The sequence below is a fragment of the Mastigoproctus giganteus genome, chromosome 1 (genome assembly GCF_048544385.1).
Source record: "Mastigoproctus giganteus isolate SK-2022 chromosome 1, ASM4854438v1, whole genome shotgun sequence".
NCBI lineage: Eukaryota > Metazoa > Arthropoda > Arachnida > Uropygi > Thelyphonidae > Mastigoproctus > Mastigoproctus giganteus.
In genome coordinates, this window is record NC_143575.1 from 212,457,221 (window position 1) to 212,480,479 (window position 23,259).

General features: G+C 36.9%; 1 protein-coding gene across 1 annotated transcript in view; it reads left to right on the forward strand.

Annotated features, from left to right (window-relative positions):
* LOC150091500 (ATP-binding cassette sub-family C member 5-like) overlaps window positions 1–21,574 on the forward strand; it is a 177,500-nt gene extending 155,926 nt beyond the window's left edge. Inside the window, exon 9 of the mRNA XM_090384200.1 lies at window positions 21,446–21,574. Within this exon, the coding sequence (XP_090240326.1) occupies window positions 21,446–21,568 (123 nt within the window). The 3' untranslated portion in view covers window positions 21,569–21,574. The remainder of the gene's footprint in view (window positions 1–21,445) is intronic.
* Window positions 21,575–23,259: the final 1,685 nt, after the last annotated feature.

Below are 23,259 nucleotides of genomic sequence, written 5' to 3' on the forward strand. Positions count from 1 at the left end.
TTCTGGTAGAGACCATGAAATCCCAGCATTCTGCAAAGTTATTAAATCTGACAACTTTTGGCGGACATCCAATAAAAGTCACTCCCCATGCCACCTTAAATTCCTCCAAGGGAGTTATTGCAGAATGGGGACTTATTAACCGTATCAGAGGAGGAAATAGTCAAAGAGCTACGAGAACAAAGAGTCATCCAAGCCAGGAGAATCATGACTCGTAAAGATGGTACTCTCATTCCAAAAAGGAGCATAATCCTCACTTTTAGCTCTCCCATCTTACCTACATCTGTCAAAGCAGGCTATCTCCATTGCCGTGTCCGACCCTACATCCCAAACCCAATCAAGTGCTATAAGTGCCAAAAATATGGACACTCTCAGACTGCATGTAGAGGTGAGGCAATATGTCCTAACTGCGGATCAAAGGACCACAACCAATCCGATTGCAATGCTACCACTCCTCATTGCCCAAATTGTAAAGGTAATCACCCAGCTTTCTCCAAAATATGCGAACTATGGAAGCAAGGGAAAAAAATACAGAAATATAAAGTGGAGAACAAAGTCACTTATTCAGAGGCGAGAACAGAAATAATCAAAATGGAGCCAAAGCGTACGTATGCCACAGCTGCCAAACAGGTGCAATCAGTAAGTATACAAACAGATGTTACAATTCCTCCTAATACATCTATCGCGAATTGGGCACGATCCATACTCACTTCTCCCAAACAGTGTCCTTCACAACAAACAACTGAACAAGCCAGCAATACTCCAATCTTCATTCCAGCCGATGCGTCAACAATGAAACCAAAAGCTACAGAAACCCCAATGGTGCATCCACGGATTTCAACGGAAATGGATATTGATCAGCAGAAAAATTCAGATGATGGAATTTTAGAACTCCACGCAACTGATGAGATGGACACGACACGTCCTTTCTTTCCTAAGAAAGACAAAGTAAAAATAGAGAGGTATAAACAAGCTACAACCAAAAAACAGTCAGAAGCAAAAGCAACTAACAAGAACGCATAATGGAAAGAATTCTTCAGTGGAATTGTAGAGGCCTTCGTAATGCAAAAGATGACTTGCATGATCTCGTAAACCGCTATGAACCAGCATGTATATCCCTACAAGAAACCTATTTAAATCCACAAGTGTGTCCTACCATTAAAAATTATACCATGTTCAGAAGAGATAGGAGTATCGACTTGCCGGCCCGTGGAGGCGTGGCGGTTCTTGTTAGAAATAATATTCCATCTAAACCTGTTACTCTTCAGACTCCTTTTGAGGTAGTGGCAATGCGCGCAGAAATTGGCATGACTATTATAATAGCATCTATATATATTCCCCCAAATTCCTCAATCTCCTCAGAAAATCTAGAAAATCTAATAGATCAGCTACCGCCTCCTTTCTATTTGCTCGGAGACGTCAATGCTCATCATTTGCTGTGGGGATCTCCAACAATCGACAAAAGAGGTAAACTAATAGAAAATCTTCTCGATGTGTGTTAACTTACCCTTTTGAATACTGGTGAGCCTACCTATATACATTTTTCTACAGGATCCATGAGTGCAATAGACCTTTCAATCTGCTCTCCCTCCATATGTACTAATACGGAGTGGTCTGTTTTTGAAAATCCACTAAATAGTGATCATCTACCAATTCTCTGCAAGCTGCAAACACGGGTAAACTCCCCTTTTCCGGGTCACTCCAAATGGAAATTTTGTAGGGCACACTGGAATGAATATGCTTCAAATGTTCAGTTAGATGATGAAATAATTCAACTTCAGCCCATAGATTATGTCACACAACATATAACTAATCAATTATTACAAGCTGCCAACTCTACAATACCAAAGTCCTTGCCTGGGAAACGCAAACACAATTATTACTGGTGGAATCCGGATTGTACATATGCTAAACAGGAAAAAATTAGGGCTTGGAATTTGTTCCGCAAATTCCCCACAACCAGTAACCTAATTAGTTTTAAAAGAATGAAAGCTAAGTTCCGCCAAATAAGAAGGAAAGCAAAAAAAGAAGCATGGATTAGCTTTTCCTCTAGCATAAACAAGGACACAGATATCAGACTCATCTGGAAGAAAATACAAACTATTGATAGCAAATATGTCCAGTCCCCGGCTTCAATATTAAACTGGAAAGGAAAGGAGTTGTCCTCTCCGGAAGAAATTGCAAATGCCTTAGCCGAATCATTTGCCAGTATATCAGGCGTATCCACCTACAACCCAATCTTTCAGAAAATTAAAAAATCATCAGAGCAGCATAAGATCAATTTCTCCACTAGAGTGTCACACCCGTACAACCAGCCATTTACATTAACAGAACTTTTAGGGGCGCTCAATAAAACTTCCAGTAGTGCTGCTGGTCCAGATGGGATCTACTATGTCATGATAAGCCAACTAAACAACAGAACAAAAAGGGCATTGTTAAAATATTACAATCGAATATTTCTAGAAAATACTTACCCAAACTCCTGGCGTCACTCAATCATACTAGCCTTTCCAAAGCCAGGAAAGGATCGCAGCTTTCCACATAATTACAGACCGATTTCACTGACCAGCTGCTTAGGCAAAGTCTTGGAAAAAATGGTTCACAGGCGGTTAACGTGGTTCCTGGAAACTAACAACTTTCAAAATAACAATCAGTACGGGTTTCAAAAGAACCGGTCCACGTTAGATGTAATGATAAAAGCAGAAGCAAACATCCGAAGTGCCTTCATAAGGGAACAACATCTGGTCATGATCAATCTCGATATTGAGAAAGCCTTTGATAACACCTGGCGATACGGTGTACTTCAAGATCTTCATTCTTTTGGCTTGAGAGGTCATTTACCCCACTTTATACAAAACTTCCTATGCCACAGAACATTTCAGGTTAGATACATGAACAATTTATCCAAATCATTTGAACAAGAGGAGGGTGTTCCTCAGGGGTCCATTCTTAGTCCGACGTTATTTTCAATAAAAATTACAAACATGACGCAGGATGTACCGAATACAGTAGAATCATATATGTTCGCTGATGACCTCATTGTTTCTTGTCAATCCCAAACCATGAACACCATTGAAAGACAACTTCAAATTTCCATCGCTAAAATTGAATCATGGGCATTGCTGAATGGCTATTCCCTATCAGAAAAGAAATCTAGTGCAATTCATTTTTGTAAAAAACGCAAACTTCACCTGGATCCAGAAATATTTTTAAAAAACAACCTGATTCCTGTCACTAACAATTTCCGTCTGTTGGGGTTATATTTAGATAACAAACTTAATTTTGCTTCCCATATTGCTTTCCTTCGAACTACATGTCTTAAAAAACTGAACATCCTGAGAGCAGTCTCTGCTAAGTCCTGGGGTGCTGACAGAAGCTCTCTCCTTCATCTGTATAGAGCTTTCATAAGATCACGCTTAGATTATGGATCACCTGTCTATGACTCCGCTAGGAAAAGTTCACTATTACGTCTGAACACCATACAGCATAGTGCTCTTAGGATAGCTGTGGGAGCCTTCAGAACATCTGCGGTCCACAGCCTGTATATTGAGGCAAATGAACCCCCTTTGCATCTGAGGAGAAAATCCTTATTGTGTAATTATGCAGCAAAAATTAAAAGCATGCCATTCCACCCCAGATGGCAGTACCTGTTTGATCCTCAATATGCTGAATTATATATCACAATAAGCCTAATGAAAACCGCCCCGCAGGGATCCGACTGCAAGAACTTATGATCAGTTGGGATATTAAATTTCACAACATATTCCAAAACCTTGCTCCTCCTGAAACTCCCTGGACTGAATTCTCATCTCTCTGCGACAATTTCTTTTCAAGATGGGGAAATCAGTATAGATACCTATCTATACTGATGGCTCCAAAACAGATGCAGCCGTTGGAGCTGCAGCAGTTTCTTCCGCCTTCTCAGTTGCTGCGTCTCTTCCTACGGAATGCACTATCTATACTGCAGAATTATTTGCAATTAAACTAGCTCTAGATAAAATACAAAACAGCTGTATAAAGCAATCTCTGATGTACACAGACTCCTTAAGCGCAATCACTGCCATTCAAACTACCATGTCGCCCTCTCATCCGATTCTTAAAGAGATACGGTCCAAGTTATTTTACTGTCAAAAAGCCAACCAGAAGGTTACCTTCTGCTGGATACCTGGTCATGCAGGCATTCCAAGTAATGAACAAGCAGACGCCGCTGCTAAACACCCTGACTCAAGCTCTTTCAGGCAACAAACAGTGCCCTACACCGACTACAAATCCATCATTGAAACATCATGTAGGGAGCAATGGTCTGACCTCTGGAAAGCTCAAATTAATAATAAACTGCTGCAGATAAAAAAAGAGCCAAAATTGTGGACATCTAGTATCAGGAAAAGCAGGCGACAAGAAGTAATTCTAGCAAGGCTCTGCATCGGACATTCACATCCAACTCATCTGTATTTGCTTATGGGAGAGAAACCTCCTCAATGTTTGTTGTGCCAGTCGCAGTTGACAATATATCATATTCTCATTGAATGTCCCCAACTTTCAACTACCTGAAAATCGACCTTTACCTCCCTATCCCATTTGAAGGAACCGATAACCTTATTGCAGATTCTTGGCAATGATGCAAATTTGGAGGAACTGTTTACTTATTTGAAACAGATAAATCTCTATAATAGCCTATGATCACAATAACATGAGAAATTTGTGATAAGCAAATATCGAACAGGCACAATATGGCCCAAGAGGCCCTTGTGCCAGAAAACCCAAATACAACAACAACAGTAAGATGCCAAAAAATATGGTGTAGTATTTAATAATACATAGTATTAGTATTAATAGTGGCAAATGATTCAAGAAAGCAAGCTTATACAGCATCATCCAAAAAAAAAAAAAAAGTCCCATTTCACTTATCCATCCCCTCCAATAGTTTGTCTAGTTCTCCCTTGAATTTATCCATACTATCTACTTTTACAACAATGGATGGAAGCTTGTTCCAGCTGTTGGCTGAAGGCAAACTGCCACACATCTGTTCTGCAACAATCCTTACTCAATTTGAATTTATGCCCTCTCATGTGCAACAATAGTCTGAGCAAGAGGAAGAATCTCATCAGCATTGAATTTTCTGAAGCCATTCAAAGCCTTAAACATCTCAATCACATATCACATCACCTTGCGGGTGCATAGTCTCCAGATTCTACAGTTTGCAGGATTGAACCTTTCTTGGTAAGAGCATCCCTTTGTTCCCCTTTCACCAATCTTGTTGCCCTTCTCTATATCTGTTCTAGCAGCTCTACATCCTTCCTAAAATAAGGCCTCCAGACCTGTATGCAGTACTCAAGATGTGTAACACCTCCTTATCCCTATGCAAAGATAGGCAAAGATTTTCCATGCATTATAAAATCTGATAAAATGTAAACATTTTGGTACTGTCTTGCACATTTTCGTCAGTGTGATTTGTTGGTTTCAAGTGGTGGAAATGTAATATATTTGCTAACAAATAAGCATAAAAATAATGTGTAATGCATAGAAGAAATGCATTGCACTTTGCAGAAAATTTTAAATTATATAATAAACATCTAAATAACAATATTTTATTATTTAAACTTTAAATGTCAACAGTATATACCATGCATCTTGTCTTACTGACACCTAAAATGTATAAACAAAGTACCAGAGTGCTATTCCAGCACATTCCTCTACAAGACTAGCCATGGTGGCACCATTCATTCTGGGTGCCTTCGTAGCCAGGGGGACAGGAGTAGCAGTCCGTAGCACACGTTTCTTGATTAGACCGGGGTTCGAGCCCGGGACCACCAAATACGGAGGATGCGGAAAGGTCAGGGAATGACCTGCATATCCCTGGAGCAATATGGCCTTAGTTGCTAATGCTCCTAAAAACCAAAAAACAACAACCATTCATTCTGAATGCTTATCATAAAACATAACCTCCCTCTGAGTTTTGCTAATCATGCAGCACACTGTTCAGAAATATGTTTCCCTGCAAGTGAAGCAAAATAAATATGGATGTGGAAGAACAATAATGTCAGGCAGCAAATGAAATTGGTCAGAGGAAAGAAGAGGTGACAGTGGCTCTGAAAAATGTGTCATTTTTGATTGCTACAGGCTGCAGCAATCAGAGTGATCCCAAGTTATATCCTATTTAGTAACCTTTGTGTCTCGTACACCAATGTCTTCATTTGACCCCAGCAGAAGTAGTCCAGACATGATAGGTCCGGCGATTTAGCAGGCCAATGACCGGACCACCACAACCTATCCAATGCTGTCCAAATGTAATGTTTAGGTGTTGGCGGACGTCATTGGTGTAATGTGGGGGAGCCCCATCATGCAGAACCACATTGAGCGGCACAATGACTGAGGAACATGTGCTTCTTCAATAAGTTTGGGCAGGACTTGCTGTAGAAAGATCAAGTATGCCCTACGGTCCAGACGAGGGGGAAGAAGGTATGGTCCAATGAGGTGGTCTCCAACAATGCTGGCCCAAACATTGACAGAGAAACGGCGTTGAGTTGCACGTGTTCGCGTACCATGGGGGTTCTCCAAAGCCCACAAATAGGCGTTATGTTGATTGAGGGTTCCCTCTCTTGTGAAACTTGCCATCTGTGAACAATACGGACGCAGCAAATGCGCTGTCTGTCGCACTCTGTTGAAGAAACCCAGTAGCAAAAGTCCTCCGTAGTGGATAATCCGCAGGCTCCAATGATTGGACGCGTTGCAGATGGTATGAACTCATTTGGTTTGTTGACAGTATCCTCCATACAGTGGATTGGGAAATACCCAATCGTTGGCCTATCGCTCGAGTACTCGTACTCGGATTGCCTTCTGCAAGACATGGGACATTCTCCTCATTGTCTGGCGTCCTCGTCATTCGCTCTCGATTCATGGTACCTCTCGTGAAACAACCAGTCTCACGTAACCTTCTGTGCACACGTGCGAAAATCGTATGATGAGGAGTACGCCTGTGCGGGAAACGTTCCTGGTACAAGCGCAGAGCGGCGCGCCCGTTACAGTCCGCAACTCCATACGCGAGGTGCATGTCGGCCAGTTCAACGTTTGAATACTCGTCCATCCTACTGCCTCGGGAACTGGTTTGCAAATGCTGACTTCCAGCGGGATCGCTGTTCACACGACCTCCCATTCAACGTCCTCTACCGCATGACGAAGGCATTTCGGACCCTGCAATGCTATGTGATTCCGATTCGTCTTTGTGCCCCCTACACCTCCTGCAAGTTTGTCACACTGGTAGTGAATCACCCTGTATATATATATACAGTGAGAATTGGATCTAACAGGAAGAAAATTGAGTAGGGGTGCCATTATTAAAAAAAGGTTGAAAACCACTGGCTTAGTAAGAGATCTAAATCCAGTACTGTTGTATGTTAACTACTATTCTCAGTTGTAATTGAATATATGTATAAATCTATCTTTTTAATTTTAAGTCATAATCACAGTTAGTGTTGATTCCTCTGGTTGTCTGTAATGGAGGCGCCTCCATAGCCAGGTGGGGAGGAGCAGCAGTGCATAGTACATGCTTCTTGATTAGACCGGGGATTCGAGCCCGTGCCTACCAAATACAGAGGATGTGGAAAGGTCAGGGAATGACCACTGCATGTCCCCAGAGCAATATGGCCTTAGTTGCCAATGCTCCTAAAAAAAAAAAGTCTGTAATGGGAATCATATCTTGTGCATTTTTTTTTTTTTTTGCTTTGTGAATAAAGAATTTTATTATTATTATGGTTGAATCCAGTTCCTAATCCAAACAAAATCTTGAAATATGATAAGCTAATAAATGTCTCAAGGAAAAGAGCTTCTGTTGCAAGCAGTTCTGAACAGTCTAAGCAAACTGTTATCTCCAGACTGGTTATCCCCTCATGTGCAGAAATCTTATCTCCAGACTGGTTATCCCTGCATGTGCAGAAACCCATTCACATTCCTGTCTTCTAGTGTGAATAAAACATTTTGCTACTTCCTTTTAAAACTTATGCCAATGTTTGAAATCCAAATACATTTTCAATAAAACACACCTCACATCCATTTTAATGAGGCAATACTCATTGCTGTGTTGAACAGTGTGATGTGTAAATTTGTTTGACCAACAGTTGTTAAATCTTACACTTCTTTTTCTGATAATCTCCTGGTTTCTCCTGATTTTTTTTTTTTTTCTGATAAAAAATTTTTGAAATCTGCTTTTTTTCTGAAAATCAAAGTTTGGCACCTACACAATTGATAGAATCCAAGAAGCTCCTCACTCCATAACAGTCGTCCTTGAAATTAAAATCCTTGCTCTCTCTCTCTTGATTACCAAAATTGCTTTTGTCATCATGTGCTTTAGGACACTATGGTCACTCTCTACTAACAGTTCGTGTACCTTCATATGTAATATTACATGAATTGCTGATCATGGATGTTTGTGGTACAGGACTCTCTTATACTGTTATATGTAATGACTAGTCAATACATATAACAGTCATCAAATTGATTCAAAAATTTATTCCACAGGTCAACCTACTAGTCTACAATTTCCAATCAATGGCAAGTTAAAATCTTCCATAACGTATCACTCAGACTTACTTTCTCAATCAAGCTGCATATAAGAGACTCTTATACTCATCGTTGTCATGCAGTTTGTAGCACACCCCCCCACTCTAAACTTTCTTTTGCCATTCACCATCTTACATCATTAACCATCTGTTCTCCTGACATTGTTCAGGATCATGGTTTTGATGTACCTTTTGCTCATATTAGCAAATCATGTTGCATTCATTGCTTCCAGCTGTGTTATTTAGTTTTTTCTTGGGGAAAATTTCTTGGGCCTGTCCAACAAAATAATGGCAAAAGTTTTTTCCAACTTCAGGATGATAAGCTGGAGGGTTATAGCTCTTGTTTTTATTGTTGATAACCTGGACATCTGAGCAATTTCATTGTGTATCTCCATTTTTGAAAAAAGGTGTATTTGGAAATTAAAACTTTTCTATCTAATCTTCTTTTGTTTTGTTTTTTGTTTTTTTAATAGATGAAGAAAGAGAAATTTGAAGAACTGATGCTTTGCATGAGAGAAAGGTGCAGTTACGTGAAAAGTTTTTCATTTAATGGCTAAATTATTCAAAATTTTTTGAGGTGAAAGATTTTTTAAGATGTTAGTTAGATCCACATTTATATGTAAACAAATGCTATTTAATGAAAAGGCACATCATTTGATCACAGATGAATGAAAATTTAGGCACACTGCTTCCATACGGAGGCATACAGGGCATGATGCCAAAATTTTAAGATACAGTCAAGATCAGGAGAGTAGTTGATTTAGATAGGCCTCAAGAATGGTCAGAGAAATGACAGCTGTTTTAATGCAGGAAAATGCTGTCGTGCACTTGGGGAATAGCAACCAAAATACCAAAATAACATATACATTTGGTAGGGTTAAATTATAATAAAAATAATAAATAAATAAAGTAGATGAAGAAAAGGATTTGGGAGTTACAGTATGGGTGGACATGAAGTTCTCCATGCAATAGATGCCATGGCATCCTATTGGTGATTTATTAGACATTTTCTAAAAGAGATAGGGAGGTCATAATCCTACTGTATCTGGCAATTGTAAGACTGCATTTAGATTTCTGTGTCTGAGAATGGAAATTGCAGCAATAAACAGATATTGGGTATCTGAAAAAGTCCAATGACTAATGCACTCATTGAAATTGACTAAAGGGTGTACATGAGAAGGGGGTATCAAAAAGTTTGTACCCTGACCTAGATAAAACATCAGTAGGAAGATGCCATTTTGATATAAGTTGTCTACATATTCAATAACTAACATGTGAAATTTCATTCCCATAGTGATCATACACCAAAGGTGGAGCCTGGAATCTGAGGAAGGATGCTGTGGTTGGCAAAGTGGAGTATCAAGCAGTGATCAAGTTCCTGCATTTGCAGGGCAAGAAATCTCAGGAAACTGACAAAGAAGTGAAAGCTGTGTATGGGCAGAATTGTCCATCCTATGACACTGTAAAAAAGTGGAAATGGGAGTTCCATTGCAGTCATACAAGTGTCTTTGACGAGCCAAGAGAAGGAAGGCCATCAACATCCACAGACAGTGAGACGGTTGCGAAGGTTGAGCAGCTGGTGCTGAGTGACAGACGTGTGACAAAATATTTCATCACAAATGCAGTGGAAATTAGTTATTGGTCTGCCCACAGCATTTTACATGACCATCTGCACATGTCTTAACGTCTCTGCACGATGGGTTCCAAGATTGCTGACACCTTTGCAGAAGCAATGTCGAATGCAGTGTTCTCGCCAACTGTTGGATTTGTGTAATGCAGATGTTGAGAACTTTTTCAACATCAAAGTGGTGTCCATTGTGTGAACGCCACTTTGATTCCTCTCAGGAAGTCCTCAATGAAGTGGAATCTTGGTTTTGGGCAAAAAGTGTGGACTTCTATGATCAAGGCATTAAATAACTGATCCATAAATGGGAGAAATGTGTTACTATACATGGGGAGTACATAGAAAAGGATTAAAGTTCCTGTGAAGTTTCATCTTTCTAGGGCTATTATTTCTAGGTAAGGGTAAGAACCTTTTGATACATCCTCGTATGAAGAAAGACCTAATTACAGAGTTTAGTAACTCGGCACCGTAGAAGGAACCTGATTGAAGTCCATAAGGCTCTGAAAGGAGAAATTAGCATTAGCATTAGTAGTGGCATATGATGCAAGAAAGCAAGCTTATAGAGCATCAGCCAAAAAAAAAACATGCTTCGCATTTCACCTATCCATTCCCTCCAAAAGATTGTCTAGTTCTTCCTTGAATTTATTTAAGCTATCAACTTCCACAACAACAGATGGAAGTTTATTCCAGCAATCAACCACTCGCTGGCTAAATGCAAATTTCTGCACATCTATTCTGCAACCATCTTTCCTTAATTTGAATTTATGCCCCCTCAAGTGTGTAATCTGAGCAAGAGGAAGAATCTCCTCAGTATTTAGCTTGCTCAAACCATTCAAAAAAAAGCCTTAAGCACCTCAATCAGATCACTTCACAGGTGCCTAGTCTCCAGATGCTGAAATCTGCAGAGCTGAAGCTTTTCTTGGTAAGAGTACCCCTTTGTTCTCATCGCCTTTCTCTGTACTAATTCCAGCAGCTCTACATCCTTCCTAAAATGAGCTCTCCAGACTCGTATTCAGTCAAGGTGTGGCCTGACCATTGTCTTATGCAAAGAGATAATCACCTCCTTATTCCTGCTAGAAAAATTCCTGTATATCATTGACAAAACCCCATGAGCTGTCCTGGCAGCCTGTCTGCACTGCTCAAAGAACTTCATATCTGACTGCACAATTTCCCCAGGTCTTTTTCCATTCTCCACTACTCTGAGTGTAGTACCACACACTTGATACATTACTCTGGGGTTACTGCTATCCATATGCAGTACTTTGCATTTGTCAATGTTAAACTTCAGTTGCACTTCTCAGCACATCTGTTTAACTTTTCTAGATCCTGTTGCAGTAGCATATTATCATTACTGTCATTAATAACCCTGCCAACCTTTGTACCATCTGCAAACTTGGACCTTATGCCTGGGCGCCTCTGTAGCCAGGTGGAAAGGAGCAGCAGTGCGTAGCACACGCTTCTTGATTAGACTGGGGTTCGAGCCCGTCACCACCAAATACGGAGGATGCGGAAAGGTCAGGGAATGACCACCGCATATTCCCAGAGCAATATGGTCTTAGTTGCTAATGCTCCTAAAAACCAAACAACAACAACAACCTTATGCCTGATATACCATCATCAATATCATTGATAAATACAGAAAACAACAATGTGCCCCACTGAACCCTGGGGAACTCAACTAATAACAACCCACGAAGAGTAGTGTCCGTTGATCACCACTCTGTCTTTTCTCACTCAATCATCCCTTTATTCATAGCAGCAACTTTCCCTTAATGCCACACTGCTTCAATTTGTACAGTAGTCTTCCGTGTGCAACAGTATCAAAAGCTTTCCTGAAATCCAAGTATATGATATCAAAATTATTTTTTGCATCCAGTTCCTTTGTAAGCACATCGTAATATCCAGTAAAATTCGTCAGACAAGATTTTCCCTTAACCAACCCATGCTGTGTCTGAAGTATAACTGCAGTCTTGTCTAGATGACCCTGCATTACTTCTTTAACAAATGACTCCATTATTTTCCCTGGAACAGTAGTTAAACTAACAGGTCTGTAATTACTCATGTCACCCTTTGATTAAAATGAATAAGGGTGAAATTTTTACTGTTAGAAATTATTCCAAAACTGGGGGCCATAAATTCAAATTATAGGGAAAGAGGTTTAGACTGGATTATAGAAAGTCTACTTATCCAGCTAGTTTTTAATAACTGAAATAAGTTGCCTCCATGGGGAATGAAGGTTCACAGCTTGAAGAAATTCAGAGGTCAGCTTGTTAGGTATCTATGTGAGAAGAGAATCACAGATAGTTTTTTTTATTTATTATTATTTATGTTTTTTTTGTCAACAAAAGCTGGAGCTTCCTTACACCATAAAGCTAATACTGATATTCCAACCAAAATTAAATAAAAATTGAGTACCCTATCGCTTTAGTAATAAAGTTTTAGACTTTATTTTGAAAAATTTCATTAGAAAAAGAATTGTATATCCTGTTTTTTTTTTTTGTTTTTTTTTATATTAGAAATTCCATGGTGGTTAACTGCAGCAGTGCACCTTACTTCCCAGCTCATCTTCAACAGCACTCAGATTTCTGAGCATGAAAACATTTATTTGATGTACTGCTAAGGCTGCATAATAAGATTTTAGTCTCTGGGGTTATGTGGAAGGTGGGGAAAACTTTCTAAAGTAATGACATGCTGTTAATTTTTGGCTGACTTTGGTGTGCCTTTCCTTTACTAAAAGTTTGAAAAAAATTTTGTTCAAGAATTATCTATGCAGATTTTTTTTTCAGGTCATCTGAGTATTATTCATTGTAGCATTAGTAGGTGTTCAACTGTGACTTGTTTTCAGTAGCTAATTAGTAGCATTATCTAGCAAGGAATGCTGGTATTGAACTTTTTTTTTTTTTTAAGTTACTTTGCATTAGAAAATGAATGCCACTTCTCAGCACTCTATTTATGTCTCCCTGTTCTCTCTCTTATCTACATTACAATTTTGTTTTGGAATTTTTTTGTCTGGTTCTGTTACTTTTGATGATTATATTGTTGGATCATTGCTTTTGTTATTTTCAAATGATCCTGCCAGTGTTCTGTTGTCAAATTTTTAGGAATGGTGTTTAGACTAAGACTTAATTTTAAAGATAATTTTAGTTTGGTAAGAGTTAAAATTCTGAAGGCTTATTGAAACTTTTTCTAATCTTAAGTTAATTTCTGGTCTTGAACGTTAAGTTGCCTGGTATTCCCTCTTTGAAAGCTTTGTGAGATTTCTATATTGTCAGATCTCTTTTAAATCTATTTGCTGGGTTTGATTATAGTTTGAATCTGTGGTATTTTTTTGCATTGGAGAATTCCATCGAATTTCTCGCATGGTAATCCTGTACTTTGGCTAGCATTAATGAGGAATTAGAGAGGTGCCATTGTTTTTCTGACTCTTCAGTTATGCTTGGCATATTGATCTGGCCCTGTTGCAAACTCTGTTTGGTTAATGGTTGTCCATGTAGAAGATGCTTGCCCACATCATGAATTGTTGCAGTGTCTGCTGAACTGGATTGGAAAGTTTTCAACTGGACTGTCACTTCATTTTTCCTGCTGTGATTTCTGTATTCCTGACTTGATGTGACCTTTCCTTCAAATTTGACTGCATGGAGGACTTCAGAGCTCTTCTCTTTGGGATTTTAAAGTTGCCAGCCAGGCACCTTCCTGAGAGATGTTTTCTCTAACCTTAAAAAAAATATCTGCACTGGAAATTTCCATGCAGCCTGCTATAATGATATTTTGCGAACACATTTACTTATAATCGGGCTCTCTCTCTCATGAGATTTCTAATTTTCTTTTACTTTATATGTACATACTTAAAATTGCTCAATTAGAACATTTATTTATAATAACTAATTTTCACAACTTGTACAGCAAAAGTGTTCCTAGATTCTGTTGATATCAAATAGGATTTATAACTGAACACTGTGGTAAGGCTTAGCTTACTGTGAATAATAAACTACTTTTAGTTTTACCAAACTAACAATGTTAAGAAAAACTCAAAACAGAATTTGCCAGCCATATTAAAATAGCAATAGTTATATCTTTAATTAGGAGTACAGTTCTTTTATTTTTAATGTATCTCTGAATTAAACTAACCAATGAATTAAACAGCATCGAACATATACAATAGAACCCGGATAAGTTTTCCAAGGGACTGGAGTTTTAGAATTTCTTACGCGGGAAAACTTCTTAGAAGGAAAAATGACCTAAGGTTATTTTTATTGTTATTTGGTTTTTTTTAGGAGCATTAGCAACTAAGGCCATATTGCTACGGGATATGCGGTGGTCATTCCCTGACCTTTCCGCATCCTCCGTATTTGGTGGTGACGGGCTCGAACCCCGGTCTAATCAAGAAGCGTGTGCTACGCATTGCTGCTCCTTTCCACCTGGCTATGGAGGTGCATGACCTAAGGGTATGAAATATTAACTACACAAATAAAAATGAAATTCTAAAACTCCAAGGGACTGGAGTTTTAGAATTTCTTACGCAGGAAACTTCTTAGAAGGAAAAATTACCTAAGGGTATGAAATATTAACTACACAAATAAAAATGAAAAGATATGCATACGTAAGTTAAAGATCATTTTTAAGTACTATTTCAGAATTTATAAATATTTTACTCTGCCTATGGGAAACATTTTTAAACTGAGGATTTCTAATTTCTTATCATTCTGTTCATTAAACTCATTACCAAGTTGGAACGATGAGCTCCTTTGGAGTTTCAACATACCTTAAGGCTCAAAAAGTGACAATTACAATAAGCCAGAACAACAATCCACTGAGTAATTCAGTTCACAACCATCACAACTTAACGGCAAATGCTTCACTGTGCTTCACATGGTCGATGCTATCCAGTTATGGATATCGATGAAAACAATTGCAATATGTCACGATTAGGGGATTGTGGTTGTGAGAGTGCAGGTGTTGTGTAAGTTCGGTTCCAGCTTGATAAGTTCTGAAGCTATTATGGTGGTAATAGGCACGTGTATTGGAAGTTTTTGTGGTGCCATATTTTGTGGTCGTGCTCCCGACTAGCATGCATTACAACCGGATTGACATTTAATTAAATATATAACGTTGTTGATGTTGCTTATTGGATATTCGTGTGTCTCTTTATATGTATTAAACATAGTCCCTAATTTATTATGTGAAGAAAATATTAACGTTATGTCTGTATTGACAAACACTTGGCGAGTCCAATATGATAGGGGAGGACAATGCCTGTGTTTTGTTTGTTGTTCTGGTTGGTGCTATGATTATGTGGGCTATTGACATTATTTCTTGCAAAAGAAATTGTGTCGAATTAGATGTGAAGGGTATTTCTTAGCTATGAATTTCTTTGTAAGATATTGTAGTTTGGTGGATAAATCATCCTGCGAAGAACTAAACTTAATGATGTTCTAGATTTGATTGTATAGAACGGACTTTTTTTGCTGAGTGGGTGATGTGATTGAAAATATAACACTGAGTTGCAACATTGAGTTGCAAACCAAATTGGAGAATCACCCAGACAAATGGCAGGTTATGCATGAAACCAACATTATTATTAATTCACGACTGGTACCACAACCCAGTATGACCAAACAACAGCTATCAAACATATATAAATTACGAAAAAACCCAAACATTATCGTACAAAAAGCCGACAAAGGAGCTACTATTACAATTTTAGATAAAAGTGCTTATATCAATAAAATGCAACAAATCCTCTCTGACAAAGATACTTACAAAGTTGACAATACATATAACATCTCCAGATTAAAGAACAAAATTGATGGTATTTTGAGAAGATTAAGATATCATAAAGAAATCAACCTGCACACACTACAACAAATTGGCATACGCAGTAACGTCCTTCCACACATGTTCGGCATTACTAAATTACACAAACCTGGCCACCCCCTACAGCCAATAGTTTCTTTCACCAAATCTGCTTTTGCTAACTTATCCACCTTTTTGGTTAAAATTATATCACCCCTTATGAGATTTTCAAAATTTAGAGTTAGCAACACCAATCAAGCTTTTAAATATATAAACATCACCATAATTTCTGGAGAAGACATCCTAGCCTTCTTCGATGTCATTTCTTTATACACCAACATACATTTACCCTTTACATTACAATCCTTATGTGAACTCCTAATGACAGACAACACTTTAACTAAACAAATTTCCCTTAACATCAACAGCATTTTAGAACTCACCTCGATATTACTTGAAGCTAGGCACTTCCGTTTTCAAATATTTGGTCTCCTCACGGGGTTAGGAATTTCAGCTCCCTTATCAGAAATCTACTTAGCTATGATCAAAAACCAATTACTTCAACCTTTTCCTTCTGGTAGTAAGCTCTACATGCGGTATGCGGACGACATGTTATTAATAGGAAACAGAGCCACCACTGATAATCCTTTTATTAAATTCAATACAATACACAAAAGATTAAAATATATACCCTTGAAATAGAAACTGAAGCTAAGGTAAAGAAAGCCAACACGAGAACAACGAGAAACATCGGATAACTTACATGGAAAATTAGTTTCCTGACATTGGACTTTAGCGCTGCTCGCTCGGTAAACAAATGGTAGGTGTTATCGGTCTCGAGCCAAAATCGAGAAGGATATATTGATTGACAGGTAGGCGCGACAAACGATGAAATGATTGGTGGTGGGTGCAACAGACGACAAGCTACTGTGTAGTCATTGATTGGCATTATAATATGTATTTATGAGTAAAAAATGGTGCATAATAGTTTTGTGACGAATGGTAAACAGGTAATAGTAGCAATGAATCTTTTAAAGATGGAAGAAATTTGTAAGGAAAATAAAACATTGGTTGATTTTTTGATGAAAACTAAATCAATAAAAGTTTCGTTCCGTTCATTTTTATGTTCTTCATTATGTTTTTTTTCTCATTATTAAAAGCAGATTTTTGGAGTTCATGAGTGTTTTTTGTTATTTTTCATATAACAAAAAATAAAAGAAATAATAGAAAAGGTTTCCTTATATTTCGTGACCTAACCTTAAATGTTAGGTTAGGAAATGAAAGAAAGAAAGAAAGAAATATTCTTTATATATATATATATATATATTAGCATAATGAAATAGTTAAGAAAAACAATAAAAAATATAATACTAAAATTAAGAAATTAAATATAAATAAAAAGCTATCGTTGGAGGCAGCAAAATGCACATTCCTCCACATGATGCCCAGTGTATTACTGATATTAAATCAAAACTAATGCCAGTAGCATGGCAAAACTGTTGAACGAAAATAATAAATTAAACATAATGTTAATCAATAGAGAGGGAAAAGAAAAGGTAACAAGACTAAAAATTGTAGTAGAAAATCCAATTAAAAATAATAAATCAATTTTAAAATTTAGAGCCAATTACATAAGAATTTAACAGTGCCCCCTCGTAAGGTGCCAGTTCCAAATTGCGTGAAATATCACAAATAGAGACTAAACTAACTACAATGAAATAAAACAAAAATAGACTGACCATTATGCCCCATATCAACGTAGGACCACAAGGCCAATAATGGTCAGGAAATCGCTGCATTTCAATCATTAGACAAATTGCCGCAAAGGCGAACCGATTGAACCGCCAATGCAGAGGATTTGAATAATGGTGGTCTTTATGCAGCGAAATAGTATTTTATTTATTTATTTGTCTATATAAGCTGGTTAAGCTTACATTTTGTCAGTGGTGTGGCTCTGCTCTGGAGTGCTGGTCTGTCTGTCTGTGTGTTCTATATTTTATTTTTCACTGCATAAGGACCACCGTTATTTAAATCCTCTGCATTGGCGGTTCGATCGGGGGATCAGATGGCGGACTGATCCTTCGATTGGTTCGCCTTTGCAGCGATTTGTCTAATTATTGAAATGCAGCAATTCCCTGACCATTATTGGCCTTGTGGTCCTCTGTTGATATGAAGCATAATGGTCAGTCTATTTTTGTTTTATTTTATTGTAGTTAGTTTAGTCTCTATTTGTGATATTTCACGCAATTTAGAACTGGCACCATACGAGGGAGCGCCGTTAAATTCTTGTGTAATTGGCTCTTAATTTGATTTATTATTTTTAATTGGATTTTCTAAATTATTTGGAGATTTTCTGCTACAGTTTTTATTCTTGTTACTTTTTCTTCTCCCTTCCTGTTGATTAAAATTATGTTTAATTTATTATTTTTGCTCAACAGTTTTGCCATGCTACTGGCATATATATATTGAATAGCTATTGAGGTGTTGATTCACGTTATGATACGTGTGTATCTGCAGGATTGTCTTTTAAAATAAAAGTACAGTAATAAAAAATTAATATTTTGTTAATAAACAATTTATGCGCTAGTCCCCCCATGATTCTAAAGAAAAAGGATTAGGTTACCCCCTCAATTTTGGGAGGGGTTCAAGCTCCCATGGGATTCAAGTGGAGGTAACATGACCTTTTTTCACCTTTAGGGCATATTATTGAACAAGAAAATAACAATACAGTTATAATTTTTTTTTTTTTTTTTTTTTTATGAATGTATTTCTAAATATGACTGTGATTCTGAAGAAAAAAGGTTATGTTACCCCTTCCACTTTGGGAGGGGTTCAAGCTCCCATGGGATTCAAGTGGAGGTAACCTGACCTTTTCCCAACATTATAGAAAGTGTTCATTAGGGCATGTGCGATTACAGCAAGTGACCATTAGTGCTTCTGAGTTCTACTAAAGTGATACTAAACTGATGTTATTATGTGTTGTGTTCACGCACCAATCAGCACATCATTTGCCACGCCTACCTGTCAATCAATATATCGTTCTCGATTTCTGCTCCAGACCAATAACACCTACTGTCTGTTTACTGAGCGAGCAGTGCTAGAGTGCCGTATCGGGAAACTAATTTTCCACATAAGTTATCTGACATTTCTCGTCGTTCTTGTGTTGGCTTTCTTTACCTTTGCCGAAACTGACAATAAAATAGGCACCAGGCTGGGAACCAAAATTTATAGAAAAGACACACACACACACACACAGGAAAATATTTACATTTCAATCGCATCACCCACTCGTACAAAAAAGTCCATTCTCTACAATCAAATCTACAACATCATTAAGTTTAATTCTTCGCAGGACGATTTATCCACTGAACTACAATATCTTACAAAGAAATTCATAGCTAGGAAATACCCTTCACATCTAATTCAACACACAATTTCTGTTGCAAGAAATAATGTCAATAAGCCCACTTAATCATAGCACCAACCAGAACAACAAACAAAACACACGCATTGTCCTCCCCTATCACAGCGGAATCGCCAGGTGTTTGCCAATACAGATATAACGTTAATATTTTCTTCACATAATAAATAGGGACCATGTTTAATACATATAAAGAGACACACGAATATCCAATAAGCGACATCAACAGCATTATATATTTAATTAAATGTCAATCCGGTTGTAATGCATGCTAGTCGGGAGCACTACCGCAAAATATAGCACCACAAAAACTTCCAATACACGTGCTTATTACCACCATAATAGCTTCAGAACTAATCAAGCCGGCACCGAACTTACACAACAACTGCACTCTCACAACCACAATCCCCTAATCGATTTAGCCGTCGCAATTATTAAATTAGGATCTAGTTACAAAATCTTCCAACACGAGGTGCTTGTTGGATGTTTCGTGTTCTAAACACGAAACATCCAACCAACCTTTCACCGGTCTGAAACCTTATGCACGTAAACTTCCCACATGTCTCGAAATGCATCATGGGAACATAGTAATTCTTTAAATACATAATTCCTTTTCTCTTATCATTGCCAACCAAAGACTTTTTTTCATGAAAGTCACTCGTTGTAACTATTGGCTTCATCTAGTTCTCATATTAATATTTTATATATGACAACCAGGGACGAGGTAGTGCACTTCTTCTTCCTTGAGCAAATTTTAATTACAGGTTTTTAACAATTCCGTCTTTATTTATTTTAACTTATTTTAAGCTTCATTTAATTCATTTCCAATTCAATACCACGTAACTAAGCAGACCAATTGAGGTGAGTACCGTCAATTAAGCTCTTATTGCTATTAATATTATTAAGTCAATACATAGCTTAATTAACACGTATTTCTGTTCACTGACTTTCTTTTTTTTTTTTTTTTTTTCATTGTAAAATTTAAAACAGTAAAAATGATAAGCATTTAATAACAAAGAACACGGCACACACAAGTTGCAACAAACGCAGTACGGAGTAATGAGTTTCTGAAAATTTATTTGTTTTTTATAATGATTGAATATTTCATGGAAGGGGATTATTTATTTTTGGTTATTATTTGATTTTTAGGAGCATTAGCAACTAAGGCCATATTGCTCTGAGGATATGCGGTGGTCATTCCTCTGACCTTTCTGCATCCTCCGTATTTGGGGGTTACGGGCTCGAACCCCAGTCTAATCAAGAAGCGTGTGCTACGCACTGCCGCTCCTGCCCACCTGGCTACGGAGGCGCCATGGAAGGGGAAAAAGCATTTCACCATAATAACATGAAAACCCACAAAATTCCAGCTATTGGTACTATAGCAAATGCAAGAAGATTGAGTTTACTACCCGTTTATAATTGATTACACTAACAAAAAAGACCAATAAACCAGAAACTGCAAATGGTTTTTATTGTTTTATGGTAGTGACCTGCAGAAATGTGCTTTAAAAAAATATCACGAAGGTGATAACAACTAGCGAGTTAACAGCAGGGATTCACAAAAAGGAATGGAAACATTGAAAATTACATCTAATATAATAGCAGGGTTTCCCCAGCACAAAAGCTCAAAAATACCATGTTATGCGAGATTTCCAGCAATTTTCAAACCATGTTAGAGCGAAACCTTGCTGTAGAAGTACCATGTTGTGCAAGGATTGCTGCTATTTATCAGTCGTGTTAGAGCGAAACTGTGTTGTAGAAGTACTGTGTTATATGGGGGTTGCCTGTATAGAGTTGAAATTGGGACTTTAGAAACCAAACCTAGTACAGGGGAAAAACTTCTTGTGTGGGAATTTATTATCCGGGTTCTACTGTAGATTATTTATATAATTATGACATCCATTAAGCTTTATAAAAAGAGATTTGCTCTTAATTACAAGATACATTTGTTTATTTGAATCTTTTATGTTCATATTTAGTATGTGTATGCGTATGTGCATGTAAAAGGGAAAAACTGCTTCCCAGCAATTTATAATGCATTTCTCCTTATTTTAGGTGCTAGAGTTTGATAGTCCTGCCAGACTCTTGTCTCAGCCAAAATCTGTATTTCGTTCTATGGTTCATGCTATGGGAATAACCACATTGTCTGGAACAGTGAGGCAGAATGAAGTGAAGTAGAATTACATGTAAACCTCCGTGCTCAGCTTGTTTCTTTACAGTGACTGGTGTGTTCCTTTTGTTGCTAACCAAACCACCACCAAGACATTTTTGTGAAAAAAGAAGTTTTGTAATTTTTCTACCTACTGTCCTCTTTGAAAAGTCCTGATCAATGTGACATTCTCTGCGATTCTTTAAAACAGCTAAATTTGTATAGGTTGTATATTCTTATATATGTGGGTTCTTTTCAACATTTAAAAGCATTCATGTATTACATATTTTGGAGTTTTGCTTAATGCATTTGACATACTCGAATTGAAACAAATTTTTTTTTCTTTCACTCTTCATAGTTTCACATTTAATCTCAGGCTAATTTATGTATATTTTGTAACATGTGATCTTTGAGTATATCAGTATACAGACATCATTTTTGTTAATTTAAATATATATGCCAGTTTGCTTGAACTTTTACACATTTGTATTGAAAACTGTTTATAAAAATGCATTTTATTAAACAAAGTAATTTACATAATGAATTAGACAATATATGACCTTGTTCATATTTGATGTCCCTCTTTTTATATTATGTAATTCCTTTCATCAAACAATGTATAACAAGTTCAGATTTTACAAAGCTTTATTGAATTTTTTGCAAACCATATTACAACAATATCAGTCATCAAGGAAAATCATGTCAGTTATAAAAGTATACAAAAAAATAAAACAGCAAAGTATTCTGAACAGTGTATTTTTAAGAATATACCCTCGTATACAGAATGATATCTGAGAGCATGTGTAAATAATTATAATAAAATTGTGATATATGAGATGTATTCATAGGGCCTGCTTGGCTTTTATTATCATAAAAATAAAATTTTGTGGGGAAGAATATTAGTTTAAGTTGATAGTCTTTGTATTACTTAAGTTTTCACAAATGTCATGATGTAGTCTTCAGGATTCAGCTTTGCTTGCTACTTAACTGCATTTAAAATGCTGTTTCAAGCACTGCAGAACAGACATATCCAGAACTGACCTTTGTTAATATGCTTATACAGAAGTTTGTATTTAGAGAACCTCTGTACATATATATTAATATAATAATTTTTTTGTGTCACATGCTTTTGGATGATAAAAATTACAGTTTTTATAAATGGCAATAATTCGTTTTGGTTCAGATGAATCAAAGTTTTTATATAGTTATTTATCTTGTGAATTTAAGTCTGAATAAATTAATTTTTAATTATATGTTAACTATATATTGGTAAATATTTATTCTTTTGTTAGTTGGAATGTATTTCATTTCCCAGTTAATTTAGATTTCACTCTAGCCTTGTTTACATTTTGTTCTCTTAATGTGAACAGGGCTCTTGTTTGATATAGAACCAAACAATACAATTTTTGTTCAAAAGTCTCTCTCTCTCTCTCTCTCTATATATATGTATATATATGTGTTTGTATGTATAAGTTCATTATGATGGCATACTGATATTACTGTTAGTATGACTGGGGTGATAATAGAGGTAAAATTTATACTAGTTAAGTTTACTGTTCAGTTAAAGTTTGGTAAACCAGTTTTATTATTTTCATTTTTTTTTAAAATAATCTTTGTTTATTAATTTTTTAACATGTTAGTAATAGCAGAATTATCAAAATTTAATATCTGTAAATTTTGCTTCCGCAATATATTTTATACATATATTTGTGTGTATGAG